The sequence below is a fragment of the Archocentrus centrarchus genome, chromosome 12 (assembly GCF_007364275.1).
Source record: "Archocentrus centrarchus isolate MPI-CPG fArcCen1 chromosome 12, fArcCen1, whole genome shotgun sequence".
NCBI classification, from domain to species: domain Eukaryota; kingdom Metazoa; phylum Chordata; class Actinopteri; order Cichliformes; family Cichlidae; genus Archocentrus; species Archocentrus centrarchus.
The window spans coordinates 9351356-9369974 of NC_044357.1; the positions used below are offsets into that span (position 1 = coordinate 9351356).

Sequence of the window (18619 nt, forward strand, 5' to 3'; positions counted from 1 at the left end):
GAGCTGCTGTCATGTAATTGGCCGATTAGATATTTGCATTAATAGTTAAACAGGTATACTAAACAAATTGATTATTTTGAAAGAATACATTCCTAACACTTAAAGGATAAGTGGAAGAAAATGGATGGATGGATGTGATCCTCAGTTTTCACTCATTTTCTAATAAAATGCTACTCAAGTGTCAAATGGAGAAATTTCACAGTTTAACTATAAACAGGTCATTTTTATACTTTCTAAATAATAACAGAAAACAGATAATGGTACAGTATCTTCAAAATTTATTATGTGGATAAAATACAGTTGCCAAAACAAGAAGTTTTTCTTTTCACTACAAAATTGTTAGTAAAGAAACAACCAACAGGAAAAGCTGCGTCTTTGTTTCCCTTCCTTGGTACAAAACATTTCAGTCAAGGCCTAGACAGAAGGAGGAGAGCCTAAGACAAAGACATGCAGACGGTCAAACCAATCTCAGATGGGTGATTAAAAAAAAGCCTCTCAGTGAGAAACACAGGTCAGTCACTCAGATACATATCAATTCAATCTGACTGCAGTTAAACAGTGAACGTGTTGTGTGTATTTTAAGCGTCCTCTAAAAAGGTGATCCCTAAGAGTGTGCGGCTCTAAGAATAGTGCTAAGGCAAAGAAGTGTGGAGTGAAAACAGTTCAGAAGTCTCTAGAAGACACAGTCAAAAAATTCTCAAACACAGTACAGCGTCTTCCTGCACACACACACACACACACACACACACACACACACACACACACACACACACACACACACACACACAAAGGAGCGCTGAGGGAAAGAGAAGAGTATTACAAACTGGAAGAAAGGAGGAAAAAAAACACCATTCCTGGTAAATGCAAATAAATTAAAGGGTGGTATAAAGAAGCCTGTTGAAACTGGTGGAGCCAAAAAAAATACTGATTACAGGCACATGATAGGAAAACTCAACCATTTTGATATCAAGCAATACATTTTACATGCTTTTCATGTAAGAGATTGTGGAAAGACAAAAATATTCAGCTCATACCACTGGACCTTTGTTACAATTTTACTTCAGTAAACAGTTAACCTCTCATATGCAAAATAAAATAAAATAAAAACAATATTAAGAGGAAAATGTACTAATGCAGGTGTCACTAGAACAAATAGTGTGTTATACTCGGGTGGGGGTTACACAAAACAGGGACATTGAGGCAAAGCCATCAGTGCTTGTCATTAAGTACAGTAACTTATAAAACACGACAAGGTAAAACAGCTCAATAAAATATATCATTTTTTGTACAGATTTTTGCCTGATAGGAAAATATCGAACAGCATTTTGCTTTTTTCTTCATACAAGTGCGGCCATAATTTTTGTGCTGCTGTTGAGCAAAGACTCATGCAATTGTTCACACGACACAAATAACTTTGACTCCATCAGGGAAATATGGACAGTCATTTAAGAATGAACTGAAATAACACTAACACTGCTGTATCAGAAAATAGATACTATTAACAGCTCCTTTATATTTCAGAGCGCACGGTGGGACAGAAACAGACTCAGCGTTTTCACTGGGCCAATCGGTGCACGTGTACGACTGCGTGTGACTTAAGGTGACTGCACATTTTCAGTGTAGTGTTAACGTGCGCACACTTTAAATTTGGCTGGTACACATGTGCTAAACACCTGGTTCCTCTCTTTATCATCAGTGAGCTGATGAGCACAACGCTGGCCTGACAAACACCAGAACGTTAACGCCCCATTTTACACCCGGTATGAACATACACTCTATATCTAGATCCTGACGGCCTGTTTGCACTTATCCTGGTCTTGATTGTGCCTGCGAATTTGATTAATAAGCATGGCTGACTTCAACCACATTCATGTTCAGATTACAGTGGTGCTGCTATCATTTACTTTTGTCAGCAGGAAGAGGTGTTAGGTGACCTTTCAACTTGTGTCTTTTTTCCTTCAAACCTGTATTCACTCCTTAGCCACACTCTGTAAGCTAACTAGACACACAGGGCATGTTGATACCAGGTGTACATTAGGTAACTGGGTCAAAATGACATTAGAAAAAGGCAAAGAACACCTGATTGTAAACCAGTTCCTTATAAACAAATCCTCAAGCTTCATCCAGAGGCACCGTGTGTCTGACAACATGCTTTTGGTAAACCACTCCCTGCGTGTCTCAGGAGGCCTCCTTGGCTTGGCTTGGCATTTTGCACATCATCAGGATCTGCTTCAAGGCTTTCTGAACGTCCTCATCCATCTGACCCTAAAGGCACAAGACACATTTTCAGTTAGTCAACTGACCAAACATAGAGAAAACATATAATTACTAAAGTAAATTAGTAATTAAATTACTAATTTACTTTATTAATTAAATTAGTAAATTAGTGACTTAATTGAACCTTCCAATAAAATGCAAACAAAAGAACCTGGATGGCTAACAAAGAGGGAAAACCCTCTTTTCCTAGTTAAGAAAAGAGTGTGTAGAAGTGAACATCATCAATCTGTAGCCCAAAACAAGGACTTAAACTTATGGATGGACTTACCTGGACAGCATAGAGGAGGTGCATTCTGTAAACTGACACTATTTCATTGTGTTGCTTCTTTGACTCCTGCAAAGACATGAGGTGAATCCAAACTTAATCACCGTACTTTATTTATATCCAAGCTAGTGTAAATATTATACAGAGCCCCCAGAAGTTCATATGCTATTGTGACTACAGTGAAAGTCACTACATCAGATCTCTCACTGACTGCTGCCAACACTGATTATAACTGCAGCCTGTGGATGACAATACTGCGAATGTGGCTGTATCCATGGCTCTACACTACAGTGCCAAAAGTATTTGTTCATCTGCCTTCACACACACATAGATTTGAGTGACAGCCCATTCTTAATCCCTAGAAGCAGTCTGCATGCCTAGGTGCTTGGTGTTATACACCTGTGACCATGGAAGTGATTGGAACACCTGAATTCAGCGATCTGGATGGGTGAGTGAAAACTTTTGGCAATATAGCACTTTAAAAAAAAATCTTCTGTGACGTTTTGGGGGCTCCTGAACCAACATGCAATCTGCTTTTAATTTGATACTCCAATGGTTTATGTGTTAGAATGGGAATTTTTCATGATGAACTCTTACAGCGAGCTGGTACTGCAGTTGTTTGATTTGTTGCTGCATCGTCTCGAGCTGCTGGTTTTGCTGCTGTCGTTTGGAGGGGGAGCATGAGCTGTAGGAGAGCTGTGACAGGCTGTTTAAGGCATCCTTCAGTTTCACCACCTCCCGAGACAGGTCATCTATCTAATAAGGGGAGAAAAAAACTGGTAAATGGAATGATGAATATAAAATCTTTGTTTGACAATAAGACAATATAAGTTTACTGTCATTACTGAAGTGAAAATTCTGCCATTTCATTACTGACCCGCTTATTCTTTTCTCTCTCTGAGGAAACATGATTCTCCACCAGCTGTTTGAGCTGACACACAGCATCCTGGGACTCGGCCAGTTTAGTGGTCAGCATCTGGTTCTCCTTCTCCTTGGACATCACTAGCTCCTGCAGGGCTTCCCGCTCTGCACCATTATCCCGTGCCTGATGGATGGATAAGTAAGTGTTAAGAACAGATAGTACTAAATTTTATGGAGAAAAGAGCATTTGGAAAGTGGACATCTTGTTTTTTCCTCACAAGCTCTCCTATCCTCCCACCTTCTGCCAGGCATCAGCGGCCTCTAGAGCCATCTCATCCTGCTTCCTGAGGGCCTCCTGGAGGAGATGCGTCAGATGGTTCACTTCACCTTCCAGCCGCTCATGCATTGTGTCATGCTCACCACGGGAGACTGAGTCATCTGGGGTGACATCCTTCTCAGCTGTCAGCCTATTTGTGAAAGGGACACAAGAACTGCTAGTACTGAAGTACATATTATTCCAGCAGACAAGAACACTTAATTGAAGCTGTCTGACAGTTTGTGCAAAGTCAACAGACAGGATAAACCCAGCAACCCAGAAACAATATTGATGTGAATGTGCTTTAGTTCCCACAAAAAGCAAACAGGGGATTTTTTTTTTTCCTCTCATAGAAAATATTTGATTGAGGTTGAACAGTGAAAATGGCTTTGGTCACATTCACATTTCCACTATTTAATTTTCAGCTGATGATTTATTTTTTTTGCAGGACATGTTTCCCTAATCAATAAAAATCAGGCACTCATAGGCGAGCATAACCACAGCTTTGGATTTTTGCAGCAAATTCTTTCACGAAGAAGTCACTCCACAGGCTGTTAAGAGGCAACTGAGACTCAAGTCTCATTTTCTAAGTTATATTACAATTTGCTCCGGCAATAAAAACATTTTAAAAAAGCAGTCAAACTCACATTTAAAGGCATGTATAATTAGGGAAGTTGATGCTTTGAGCGCCAGGTGGGTGCTATGCTTCACCTCCGTTAATTTAAGATACAGGCTTGCTGTGTGATTAATTGTACTAATAGTTCCTTCAAAAATCTGTACTATAGTTTTGGTAAGTGAAAATCTATTTATTTTTTTTAACCTAGTCTGTTACTTAAACACTAATTAGCGGGTATCTGCACCCACACATTCTATGGGTACCCCTTGATAACCAAGCTAACTGGTGTCAGCTGATAACTTAGCACTCCACCCTCATCTTGGCTTTTATGCTAAACTTGAGGTTGCTAAACACAACACCACAAAGCCTACCTATGACTTTATGCTACAGCCCTTCTTTTATATACAGTCTATGTCCTAAGTTTATACCCATTTACTGATAATCATTATTGAAATACTAGCTCCTTTCCTTTTAATATTTCTCATTATCCAGGAAATTTGTCCCTGTGTTACATTACTAAATATTATATGAATGGATTATTTATACTGATGCATCAATGTGTAACATTTTACTGTTGTAGCCAATCAAGGCAGAGCTCAGTTAAAAGCAGAAAAAGATACATCATCTAAATTTGAAGCATTTAGGTTTGTGCTATCACTATGTTTTCCTCACCTGTGTTGAAGAGCCTCCACCTGCATTGTCTTTTGATGCAGCTCCTCTCTCAGGGCTTCAGCCTCACTTTCCAGCTCTTTGATGGCATTACCCAGGGACAACATCACCTGCGTGTGATCGGCAAGAGCCACGGAGCTCTGTGCCTGAGCCTCTGCCTCCTTCCTCAGTAGTGAAATCTCCTCTTGAGCGCCTGAATGTTTCTTCTCTGCCTCGGCTAGCAGCGTCTGCAGCTCCTCCACCTTACTGTTTAGCACCTGGATTTGTTGTTCCCAAGTGGGTGAGGAGGCCGTACTGCTCTCAGCTTGAGCTTCAGCCAGCTGTTTCTGAGTGGTACTCAGCTGACTTTTGGTTTCACTGTAGGAGTGTGAGAGTTCCAGCAAGCGGCGCTGCAGCCCAGCGATCACTTCATCTCGCTCAGCCTTCATCTCTTCAAAGTCTTTGGCTGCAGCTTCAACAGGTACTGTGCCCCTGAGAGCCTCCTAAACAACAAAAAGGGGATAGATTACAGGATGGGTGAATGACATTAAGGATATGTTGGGAATGTGTAATTTAAAGAAAAGTGCTAAAATCTGTGCTCCTCTGGTATCAGCTAAGTTTCAAGCTGCCAGCCTGAGGCAGATGAGAAACACAGATTTCTTCGTACAGAAGAATCCTGTATTTACCTGGAGCACCTTGACTTCCTCCTGTGCCTCCTTATACACCTCCTCAAGCTGTGCTGTCCGCTGCGCCATCTCTTTAGCAATCTGTCTGTCCTCCTCTGTCTTCCTCACCACATCTTCCAACCGTCTGATGTGTTGTGTTCCTTTATCCAGCTCTGATTCGGACTGGGCGAGCTGGGCCTTTAGATGTGTTATTTCATGTTCAAGTGTGGGTGATGTATGTTTCTGGCTCTCCTGGCCTTCCCTCCTTCCCACCTGTGCTCTCAGATTCTCCACTTCCTCAACAGCTTGGTGGTATTTCTCCTGAGTGTCAGTCAGCTTCGCCTGCAGCTCTGCTAGACTCTCCATTAACTCTTTCTCTCTTCCCCGCTCTTTTTCATTCTCCTCTCTTTCTCTGCTTCCCTCAGGTTTCAGCTGAGCCTGAAGAGACTGGTTTTCCTTCCTGGTTTCAAGCAGTTTTATCTGAACTTTCTGTAGTGCCTGTCTCAACAATCGGATCTCCTCTTCACCCCCTCCTTGCACTCTCTCCCTCTGTTCTTCCTCCAGTATCACAGAGTCAACTCCTGGATCTTCCCCTTCCACTTCGGTAGTGGAGGGCACTGGTGGCAATGATTCAAACTCATCCTGGGTAGAGTGGAAGGAGGAGTTGGAAGCCATGCTGTTTGGACGACTGATCTCCTTCAGGTCCTCATTTCCTTGGAGGGATGGATGCTTCTATGAGTTGTGGATACAGACAGAAGTTAAAATTTAGAGTGTGAGCCTGAAAAAATGAAAAGCTCATTAACAGCAGCTATGGATTTGTCTGACATTCTTATGGATGGGTTAACAACAAAGCAATAAACAGAAGTATTTACAGATTGCTGGGTGCTTTTTAAAGGTTTTAAGTATATAATTAAACTTTTCCCTATAAAATGTAAAAATATTTCCAAAGGAAACGTAAACTAGCACTTGTATAGTGCTCTACTACTCTGACGGAGCACTGAGGACACTTCATACTAGAAGCCACAATCAACCATTGGCACACGGTTCATATTGCTGTATCTGCTGCTCTTTCCATCACACACACTCTGATGGATGCACAAGGAAAAATCTGGGGTTCAATAACTTGCCCAAGGTCACTTAGATATGTGGACTGGGGAAGCTGGGGTTTGAGTAGATGGCACACTCTTCCTCCTCAGCCACATTTACACAATTTCAGTTTCACTTTATGAAAATGCCACAAAGCTGAGCACATATCTAATGTTTTTATATACATCAACTGTTTAATTTAATCAAGACTGGTAAATTAAATAATAATGCACATAATCAACAGATTCAGTCCTGCACACTTTAACAATTAGATATGAGATATTACACAACTGCATTTAGCAGCAATTAGCAGTATTATGTGAGGATAAGAAGGATGATTACAGTGTCAGGACTGGTTTTTTTTTTTGTGATTGTTTTTAACCAATGTTAAGTAATATCACTTTTCAAAGTAACATTCAATTTTACAGCAACACTGCCTGAGAAAAGCAGTCGTAGTTAGAGTACTTTTGGGTTACCAAAAAAACCCACATGACATGTGAGCCAGTAATATCATTGCACTGGTACATATGCACAGTATAGGCACTCTGTATTTTTGAGCAGGGATATCTGCTCATTATTGTAGGGCTCTGCTGTGTTTGCAGGTGTCTGGTAGAGCTCTTCACACCTAACAGGCTCATTGCTACTGTAGCTACTGTTCATGTTGTTTTTCTCCTTTTCACCCACAAAATCAAAATAATGCAAATGCTTCGAAAAAGTAAAGGCTGTCCTTTTCCTCTGTCTGTCTAGTGCTTCAGTACTGGAATTCAGCTAACCACCAGGAGTACACAAGTTAAGATCTTTTTAATACACTTTAAATTACGTTTAAGACCAAACATGGAAAATGATTCTCTCTTCTCTTTTAAACAGATGAAATTTCAAAATGTGGAGTTATGTAAAGTAAAAGTACCGAGTTTAGGAACACTGACCAAATGTGTTTATTAATGTGGAGAAAAAAAAAAGCATATTTGCTGTTGTAAATTGTATCCTATTGTATCCAAATTTGAAACACCTTCAAAACTCACTGCAGTTTTTGCCAAAAGCTTTTCAGGCTTCCAACGCAAACAAATGTCAAGAAATCTGTATTTAAACTGACACATTCCAATTTCCTTAGTGTAACGAGCAGTTTGGGTAAAGAGGTGTTCATCATCTTCAGGATTTCCATGCGTCCAAAAACAGAGGCCCGCTGGGTCTATATTGATCAAAAACTGAAACACTGTAAGCCTAGTTTTGTGCTTCTGCTTTTCCTTCAGATTGTATCTATTCATTTAATTATTATTATTACTATTACATACCTACATTATTTGCACATTATCTTGTTATAAAAGAAAAAAATATATCTCTCACTTTAAAACAATCTGAAGTAGTTATTTGGCTTAAATGAGCAGTTTACGGTTACTTTGAGTGTTTTGGATCTTTTGTTTCATATTTAAACTTGTGAGCATGAATGAATGGGTCGCATACCTTAAGCTTGCTTGCAAGTTGCTGGTTTTCCAAAGTCAGAGCCGTGATCTTGGCTTGGAGAGCAGAAACCAGAGCAGCAGACGCTGTAAAACTTTGCTCGGCCTGCCAGGACATACACACACATACATTCACATGCCAGACTCAGGCATAAAGACAACTTAAGGACCACCACCTACCTACTGAAAAACAACACCAGTCGTGACATGTCTTAAGCTCCAGTTAGACCTCCTTCAAGTATGCTGAAATGGTGAAAGGTTGCTGTGTGTGTGTGTATAGCACTACACTCAGAAAAGCAAACTGGCTTTTTGGTAAACTTATGATACAAAGAAAAGAGTTTAAGCTAAAGTAAAAGTATTCACTGTTTTAAAATACTTAACATCTGACAGAAATGTCTCTGATTCAAGTATGAAAGGAGTTTCATATCCATAAAATATACATGAAAATACAGTATATTGACTCTATGTGAGGGGGGGTACCCTACATAGTATGTTAATGTCATTATTTTTGTCCAGATCATTGAATCTGGTTTAAAGATCTGCATATGTGTCATTTAAATAAATCACCAAAGTGTTGTCAGCCATTAGTCACCTTCGTATCCAGCTCAGGAACAGTCACCGTCTCCACCGTCTGCTTAAGGTCTTCAATCGTCTCCAGCAGCATGTTTCTCTCCTTCTCAACCTCCTCTTTCAGTGTTGTTCCTCTGATCTCATCTTCCTATGAAAAAAAGGGGGAGGAGAAAAAAGTGACGAGTGGCAGAATAAACAGGAGAAAAATTATATGAAGGCTGAAGGAAAGAATTTAGCTAAGTTGTACTTAACATGGCCCCTTAATCAATTTCACATTTTTGTAATAACTTGTGGTTTTCTGTTACCTTGTAGTTGAACCTCTTGGGAGTGTCACTTTTGTTGGATGCTGGAGTGCCAGTAGAGGTAACGATTGATGGGGACGAGGGTCCAGAGCTCTAAAGAGGGATTTTTGGATTAAGTTTCCTGATAAATTTTGATCATGTCCATTAAAAAAAAAAATTCTAAACTGTTGATTTGACCACTCTTATGTTCCTACTACCTCTCTGATGGACTTTTTGTAACCTAAGAATGACCTGTATGGCACTGAGAGCTGTTTAGAGTTGTTTTACTCTTTAAATGATGAAGAAATAATGAAGGAATAGCCCACATCTGCCCAAGAAAATGTTTTTCAGTGAACTGCCCCGGTACCTCTGGCCCCCTTAAAAAGGGAAGGATAAATACTAAAATGGCATAATCTCTAAACCTTTAATATAATTGGAAAACCTTAAGGTTGATGGTGTGCACTTTAAACCTATACTTATCACATAACTAACCTGAAACATTTTAGTAAACAACTAAAGTAACAAACACCATGTCAGTGCATAAAAGATACACACAGGCCACGTTACTAGGTTCACCTGTTCAACTGCTACCCAACATACATATCTAATCAGCCAATCACATTGCAGAAAGTTGATACATTTAGGCATGTCAAACATGGTCAAGATGACCTACAAACTGAACATTAGAATGAGAAAGAAAGGTTATTTAAGTGTCTTTGAACGTCGGTGCCAGACAGGCTGGTTTCTGTATTTCAGAAACTGCTGAGCTACCAAGAGAAAATATCCAGTGAGCAGCAGTTCTCTGGGTAAAAAATGCCTTGTTGATATCCAATAATCCCTTGTTACAAACCAGGTATGCAGAAGAGCATTTCTAAATGCACAACACATTGAACCTTAATCGCCCCGTCTGATGGGTCTTGATTTCTGCTGCAACATAAGTGTCACTTAAAGGCCAAAGAATACTTGAGTATTGTTGTTGACCTTGTCCATCCCTCAATCGTATCATTTCAAACTGTTTTCTTGAACACGACAATGAGTACACTGTACTCAAATGACCAGACCACAATCCAATAGAGCACTTTTGGGATGTAGTGGAATGGGAGATTAACATCATGGATGTGCAGCTAAATAATCTGCAGTAACTGTGTGATGCTATCAGGTCAATATGGACCAAAATCTCTGAGGAACGTTTCCAGCATCTTTTTAAATCTATACCATGAAGAACTGAAGCAACTCTGAAGGCAAAAGTGGGTCCAGTACCAGCAAGTTGTACCTAATTAAGTGGCCAGTGACTGTACATCTTACATGAATGAAACATTTTGTCACTAGAAATGAGCTGTTTGTCAAAGAGAATTTTACAGGTAGTGTATAAATAAGCAAACACTGATTTTGTTCTTATATTACCTTTTGTATGACTATACTACAAACATGCATTAATATTAATATGGAGAGTGGCACACTGATACAAGCCGACAGAGACATGCATTTACCTGCGGTGGGCTAATGGGAGGTGGAGGTGCTTTTCGTTTTTTGGGAGTTATGATCCGTTCATCGCTTAGCTTAGCTACTTGATCATGCTGAAGAGCCAGCAAAAGAGGCAGAGAGGGAAGGTGACAAAAAAGAGAGAAAGAAAAGTGGGATTCAGTGCTGGTTAGTAAAAGGAGTCAATCGGTGGGTGCTACAGTAAGAATTAAGATTTGTTTTCCAAAAAACAGCAATTAAAGATTTTTTTTCAAAGCTCAGAAATATGATACTAACAGAGAATCTGAACTATATTATTTATAGCTATGTAATTAAAGTTGGCTTTTATTAATCATTTCCCTTCTTAATTCTATAAATCAGTTTGCAGTGCTAAAATATTTATTCACTGTCATTGGCTGTGTAATTTCATGTGTTTTAGTAACTTTGATGCCTGTTTGTGAGAAAGTATCGAGTAAGCAGAGTGATGTCTTACCTGGGGACTTCTAGGAGACTTTGTATCTGGCAAAGGAGACAGAAAGGAAAACAAAGAAACTAAAAAAAAAAAAATCAACATTTTGCACTGAAGAAAAAAGAAACAGTAACAGGAGGGTAACTACAGGTGGCAGTGTTGGCTTTTTGTTGAACCCAGTGCAGTATGAATCTGTCTCACAGTATGTGCGTGTTTATACACTTAACAATAATAAAACAGGATTCAAGACTGGACCTGGCATTGTTTTTGGGCCAGGGTTAAGACAGAGGTTAGGCACATGGAAATAGGCGGGTTCATTGCAATGTCCTTAAGGGAGAAAACAAATATGTGTGCCTACTGCAGCCAGGGTGACATTGTCCACAAAATTTACATACAAACCTTTATTGAGTACTTCCTCAATATTTAAATAATGGCTGGCTGCACTCACTTCCTAGCTTTCTCTGAACTGTGTGTTTATGCATAACTCTTACCTGAGACCAGTCTGTTTAGAGCAGCTGAGAGGGCAGTTTGGGCTTCAGAGCTGCCTGACACCTTAGCGTAATGTAAGACATCGTGGCCTTCTGCATCTACGGCCGACAAGTCTGCTCCTCTCTGAAGCAGGACTTCAACAACAGACGCTGCATTGGACTCAGCAGCAAGCATCAAGGCCGTCCTACAACACAGACAAAACTGCATACTGATCAACACTTAAACAGCATTCCAATATGCAACATTTAATTTGTGATTTTTTTTTTCTGTGTCTTACTGCTTGTGGACTATGTTTTATATACCTGCCACTGCTGTCAGAAGTGTTGATTTCAGCACCACAGTCCAGCAAAGTGCTGCATACTTCCACATGATTGTGTTTGGCTGCCAACAGCAAGGAAGTGAAACCATCCTTTAGGAGAGACAGACATAGAAAATAATAATAATAATATGACTAAGGTCATCCTAGAGAGGAAAAAAATAGCCAACATAACACAGATTTAAATGTAAACATGCCCACACCTATATCACCAGAGCTGTGACAGAGTATGATAGCTATGGTATGGTGAGAGAAATCTCAGGTCGATGTGAAAAATGAGTGAATGTCTCCTGCTGTGAATGAATTTCCCAGCAGATTAACATTAAGGGAAAACATTGTGCTTTCAACAGTTTGTATGTTTGTGTGAGTAAGGGGAATTCCCCCAAATCATATAAGGTCATTGAGCTCAGAAGGTTGCACAGAGTTGGCCAATGAACACAGTATTTCATGAGACACAGCCTACCACATTTTCCTCCAAGACTGACAGGGTCAACCCCAAATTTAACCCTAAACTTTACCTTAGCCCTGTGTTAATAAAGCATAAACATTCAATTGGCCAAGATAGGTAAGAGGGATGTCCAGACTAGAAGGAGCTACTGCACCAAAGGCTGAGCTACATAAAGGTATAATTTCTAAATACTGTTACAAACAACAGATAAGCAGCTCAGTATTAAACTGTATTAAAAGACAGTTTCACAGTAAAACATGTTTTAAAAAAAAAATTTTTTTAAATGAAGTCTTGCCTGTAAAAGAAAGAAAAAGAACTTCAAGAAACACTAAAGTCTGTCAGCATAGTTGTGTGTTTTATATTACAAGGCTGCTGCTTTCACACACCACAGAGAACAAAACTATGTTCTGGGTTCCTCTGAGCTCTGCTAAATACTTTAACAGCCCTGTGTCTGTGTTTGCTCTGTCTGTGTTTTATATTTCTCTGGAATCTGAAAGACAGAAGTAATTTTGTTCTTCTCTGGGTAATAGGTTCAATGTGTGCGTGTCCGAGTGTAAATGCATGTGGGTGCACAGGTGTATTACTACTTGTTTGCTGGCATGTGTTACTTGTCATGCTTCTAACTTGCCGTCATAGTGTCTGATGTTTAAAGCTATAATACCCAAATATGGGCAACAGTGTAAAGGCTGGGCAGAGCTGATGTAGGGCAAGTTAACTATTAGAACAAGGTGTTACACTCAATGAAGCCTGTCGATCAAGACAAATATAATGAAAACACACTTCTGCTTAAACCTGAATACACTTGTCATGGAAAAGTATTCTTAGTATTACCCCTTTTTTTTACACACATTTGCCAACTTGAAAATGGGCTTTAAATCCAAACACTGTCTTTGTATGAACTGGATCCTAAAACTGTAACAGTCTGTTGGTAGCTGTGAGGGTCAATATATAACCACCTTGCTGGTATTGAGTTGGAGCAACTTTTCCCTTCAGACCTACTTTAATTTTGTGGCACAGATTCAACAAGGTGCTGGAAACATTCCTCAGAGATTTTGGTTCAAATTGACATGATAGCATCACACTGTTACTGCAGATTTATCATCGGCACATCTATGATGAGAATCTCCCGTTCCACCACATCCCAAAGATGCTCTACTGGATTGAGATCTGGTGACTGAGGAAACTGTCTGAGTACAGTGAACTCAGTGTCATGTTCAAGAAACCAGATTGAAATTATATGAGTTTGGCGGCATGGCCCTTTATCCTGCTGGAAGCAGCCATTAGAAGGTGGGTACACTGTGGTCATAAAGGCATAGACATGGTCAGTAACAATACTCAGGTAAGCTGTGGTAGGTAAATCATGCTCAGCTGGTACTAAGGGGCCGAAAGCGTGTTGAGAAAATATCCCCCACACATTACACTACCAGCCTGGACAGCTGATACAACACAGGATGAATCTAAGCCTCATCAGACCAGGCAGACATTTTTCCAGTCTTCTATTATCCAACTTTGAATTGTAGACCTAAGTTTCCTGTTCTTAGCTGACAGCAGTGGCACCCAGTGTGGTCTTCTGCTGCTGTAGCCCGTCTGCTTAAAGGTTCAACATGTTGTGTATTCAGACATTTTCTTCTGTATACCTTCGTTGTAAGTGCTTATTTGAGTTAATGTTGCCTTCCTATCAGCTCAAAGGAGCCTGGTCATTCTGACCTCTGGCACCAATAAGGCATTTCATTTCATTCAGCCACTCACTGGATATTTTCTCTTTTTTGGACCATTCTCTGTAGCGATGGTTGTGCAGGAAAATCCCAGTAGACCAGCAGTTTTTGAAATAGTCAAACCAGCCCATCTGATGCCAACAAACATGCCGCATTTAAAGTCACTTAAAAATCACTTTTCTTCCTCTTTTTGATGCTCAGTTTGAACTTCAGCAGGTCATCTACATCTACCTAAATGCAGTGAGTTACTGCCACATGATTACCCGATTAGAGAATTCCTTTAACAAGCAGCTGAACAGCTGTACCTAATGAAGTGGCAATCAAGTGTATTGCTGCTGCTGCTGCTTTTGGGCATTAAAGACAGAAGATAGTGAACCTGTCAACCAGACAGCTCACAGAACCAGATCATTTACAAGTAGCTCTATACTTTCATTTTCCTGTTTGATGTAGACACAGATACTGATACAGTACATGCAGGTCTGTGCATGTGACTATTAAATGAAAAACACCACCTATTACTCATGAAAAAGGGCAGGAAAAAATTTCAATGAGAAGTGTGTAAGCTCTTTATCACTTTGGCAGAAGTATCATCCGCCCATCCGCCCACTATCGACACCCATTATTTTATATAGCAGAAATATTTATTTTGGTTTCCCATACTGCACTCACTGAACTACTTCCTCGTACACTGTATATGGATGTTCTCCACTACACCAGCCAAAACTTGACTCATGCTTTAATTTTAACCATGCTGCCTGGAATACACATGAATACTGTAATTTTGCCATGTAGAAATGTTTGAGCTATGACTCAAAATCGGAGTACATGCATTTCGCAAGGCAGAACACATCACAAGCTGTGTTTAACATAAGGAAATGAAATCAGCAAGTACACAGAGCCAAGCTTTACAATGACGGGACTGCAGAGCACCTTGTGAAGCGAGCTTTTAAAAGGACAGTTCACTCCAAAATCAGATATACATGTTTTTTTTCCTCTTTTAGGATCTATTTCCTGTATACCAAACTGCACCCACCAACCAAAGGAAGAGTAGGGTTAGCCAGCATTACGGCTTAATTTAGGAGACGCTGGTAATTTCTACAAGTCATGATTCTGTTACAAGCAAGAATCTCTCATAATGGGTAGCTACATGCTTCCTTCTGCAGTGTTAGGGTTGGCAGGTATATTACAGCTCAAAGTGCTTGACTTTTTCAAATGCGTCATTTGGCTTTGAGCACCACAAGGCTGAGCTTTAAATATTATGTTAATTTTCAGCTCCAGAGTTTTATTCTTGGACTGCTCTAGAGAAGCTTTGTAGAGTTCAAGAATCCTTATTATATTTTGGTCATGTCCTCATCTAAAAATATTTTGGGAACTCAAAGAGGGAATCCACCAGAATGATCTGAAGATGGCACTTCTGGATCAGCTACTAGGAGACATTGTTGGAGGAGTTAAACAATATTTTCTAGGATTGCTGCTAACTGTGGCAATCAAGTCTAGCACAGATCACTCAATTTGTTTCTTTATTTATTTTGTCTATTTAATTATATATCCGTTTCCACAATCTGTCTATTTACTTTAGAAGTTTTGTTCAGTCATTATCACAATCAATATGTATTCACTTTTCAAGCTACAGACAGCGCAGATATAGCTCTGAAATGGAAAAGTGAGAATTTGAATTGTACATGCCTTAGTGCAGTCCTTCATTTCATCCTCTGAAACAAGCTGTTTTAGCTACTCTAAGGCAGCCCACCCTTTAAGTCAACTTTTTCCTGATTGGCTGCCCCTCTGAAACAGAAATCTTGAACAGTATGCACACACTGGACTGCTGCACTCACAGCCAGACCTGTGTGCCTGAAATGACCATAAAAGGACATCCACTGCTGATGACACCATACAAGAATCAAGAGTAGGAAAAAAACCTTTTTTGGCTCATGGGATTTACTTGTACATACGCAGGCCTTTTTTTTTTTCCTCTTCAAACACCATGCATAAGGTTTCATATTACAGTTTAGTTTATTTATTAATTTAGTTTATTACAGTTTGCTCTTATATAAACATTCTTTGATGCATGTCAGAGCTATCAGATGTCCCTGTGTTTCTTTCTAGAGCTTCCTGAGTATTTATTTAAGTCAAATATAGTATATTCAGGTACAGAGCAGCTCCATGGTGCACTGGTTTACACATTTGCCTAACAAGCAAAAGGTCTCTGGTTCAAGGAGACACAAATCCCGTTGGGCTTCCATCAGGAAGGGCATTCAGCATTTAAAAAAAAAAAAAATCTGCCAAATCATACATACAGAGCTACCTGCCGTGGCAGCCCCTGGTGAATAAGGGAGCAGCTGAAAGTAGCTTATATAATCAGGTACCTTTATATATCACAGCCAGTGTGTATGATCGAGGCTCGCAAACCGTGAGGAGACAGAGCTCTTCAAACCTCAAACACAGATTTGCAGATGATTTTGGCTCGACCACTTTAAATCAACAAGAAAAATACGACTATAAATATAGATTGCCCACAGTCAAATTAAAATTTCAACACTATTTACCCTTTCTCAAAGATAATGACAATGATTTTTTTCTTAAGGATTTTTGGACTGGTGAGAACCTATTTCATGAAGAATACAAGTAAATGTCACAAGAAAATAGTGATGCCTGCTGTGGCTGTACCAGGATTTCAGACACTCCCAAAAGTCAGTGGTACAAAGTGGAGGCGTGAACCAGCTTCAAAAGCTTTAACATGCTGAAGTTTTCACTGGTTTAAACATGAGGCTAAAATTCATTTTAATTGGAAACAAGACAAGTTTACATGCAGGCTGACAGACCATTGGTTTCTTTTATACACAAATGCATGCACGCACGCGCACACACACACAAAAACCAAATTTCATGCTCACACATCCCAGCCGGAGAAACCACAGGCATGGTGCGTCACTGCAATGGAGACCACATGTCTGCGGCTTGTGTTCCCACAGTACACTGACTTTTTACCTCACGCACACGCACACGCGCACACACACACACACACACACACCCACACAGAGTACAATATTAATCCTCAAGCAGATGACAGATGAGAGGAAATGTCACTTAATGAGGAGCCTTCATTATGTGGATTAACAACTAGTTGACAAGACACAATCAGAGTCAATAAACAGACGATGATTCCTCAAACAAATTCAATACATTCTTCACTGGAAATGAACTCAATGGAGCATTTCTGTGGTCTTTTTTTTTTTTTTCAGTTTCAGACCCCCCCACCCCCCAAAACTATCAAGCCAGGAAAAATAAGTCTAGAGAATCGAAGTAAGAATGAAAGTACATACTGCGTCTTTAAGGTTGATGGGGCTTTTGAGTTCACACAGCAGTTGGACAATCTGGATGTTCCCGCTGGCAGCTGGGGGTGAAATTAAAACAAGAGAAATTAAAACAATAGGGAGTGAGGAAAAACAGGATCATGTTTAGCTGAGACTAACTGGGCTAAAATGCATTTGAATTACTTAACATCCAATATGTTAGATGGTTTTATCCAAATAAAATTAGAGCTTAAAACTAACAGAAACTCTTCCACGACCAGCCTAATTTAAACGCACTTCTGCAAAAGTAACTCTCGCGATGCTGAGACACTTACCAGCGTGATGCAGAGCAGTCTTTCCTGAGCTGTCTACACCATCGATGGGACATTTACTCTGGATAAGTGGGAGAGATATTTGTAATAAATAAAACGGCACTCGTGAAACAGTGGGCCGTGGCATGTGTCGCGTAAGTGACATGACTATTGTTAATCAAGTGAACTCATGAAAGCCCCCAACAAACTCAAAATATCTTGTTTTTAATTCTGGTTTGAAGCATCTGTGATGATGCTAGGGGAAAAAGCGGTTTGTGTGTTGCTTGTTCCATATAACTTTTTTTTTTTATTATTGTGTATACACACGAGTTTATTATCTGAGGAACTGATGCTGGAATCTGTTTGCCAGTGGTGCTCCATGCAAATGTAATTTCATGTGATATTAGATTGTAAATATACACATCTGCAGTAAAAATACATTACTGATCTGTTTAGTGCACTTGGGCTTTACACAGAGTGCTGTGCAAAAGTCTTGAGCTTGGGGAACTATTGATTGAGATCACTTTTTTAAAAAATTACCAGCAAATCTGGCTTCTTGGAAAAAAAATATAATATATATAATATAATATATAATTTTGCACAGTACTGCATTTTGCTGTATAATTGATCAGCCAGGTGCATGCTGCTGAGATGCTGCTGACTGTCACGAGGAGGTCAGGTCAGCAGATCCGAGCAGGAAGTGTGTGCGTCCCCCTGCTAGGATCTGCTGATCAAAACACACACGCGCACACTCACTCACTCACACGCACGTGCGTGCACACACAAAATTAGCAGACTGCAGAAACGAAGCAGTGAACATTTCTGGTTTCAGGCATTTTAACTGAACAGTAAGACCATTCAAGATGTGGCTTTCACACATTGCTGTTCATAAACAAGAAGTCGTCCTGCTGGGTGACACTGACAAAAGCTACCATTAGGTTCATATTTAGTGCTTTGTTGTAGAACACATGTGGAAGTCATTTTGTCAAGTCATTTACACCCAACATAATTTATAGCCCCTACATTTAGTATTATTAACACTGTGTTACATACACTGTATTATAAATATCTGGCT

General features: G+C 39.8%; 1 protein-coding gene across 2 annotated transcripts in view; it reads right to left on the minus strand.

Moving 5' to 3' along the window:
- Nucleotides 1-255: 255 nt before the first annotated feature.
- rai14 (retinoic acid induced 14) overlaps nucleotides 256-18619 on the minus strand; it is a 41087-nt gene continuing 22723 nt past the window's right edge. Inside the window, exons 6-21 of one of the 2 annotated variants that reach the window (XM_030742725.1) lie at nucleotides 17569-17626; nucleotides 17264-17334; nucleotides 11764-11870; nucleotides 11464-11645; nucleotides 10997-11022; nucleotides 10533-10619; nucleotides 9067-9156; nucleotides 8784-8909; nucleotides 8196-8297; nucleotides 5670-6380; nucleotides 5008-5486; nucleotides 3702-3870; nucleotides 3420-3587; nucleotides 3140-3298; nucleotides 2546-2611; nucleotides 256-2265 (exon numbers count right to left, since the gene is read on the minus strand). In XM_030742725.1, coding sequence (XP_030598585.1) covers nucleotides 2179-2265; nucleotides 2546-2611; nucleotides 3140-3298; nucleotides 3420-3587; nucleotides 3702-3870; nucleotides 5008-5486; nucleotides 5670-6380; nucleotides 8196-8297; nucleotides 8784-8909; nucleotides 9067-9156; nucleotides 10533-10619; nucleotides 10997-11022; nucleotides 11464-11645; nucleotides 11764-11870; nucleotides 17264-17334; nucleotides 17569-17626 — 2688 coding nt within the window. In that variant the 3' untranslated portion in view covers nucleotides 256-2178. The remainder of the gene's footprint in view (nucleotides 2266-2545; nucleotides 2612-3139; nucleotides 3299-3419; nucleotides 3588-3701; nucleotides 3871-5007; nucleotides 5487-5669; nucleotides 6381-8195; nucleotides 8298-8783; nucleotides 8910-9066; nucleotides 9157-10532; nucleotides 10620-10996; nucleotides 11023-11463; nucleotides 11646-11763; nucleotides 11871-17263; nucleotides 17335-17568; nucleotides 17627-18619) is intronic. The other variant, XM_030742726.1, reaches the window with a different exon arrangement.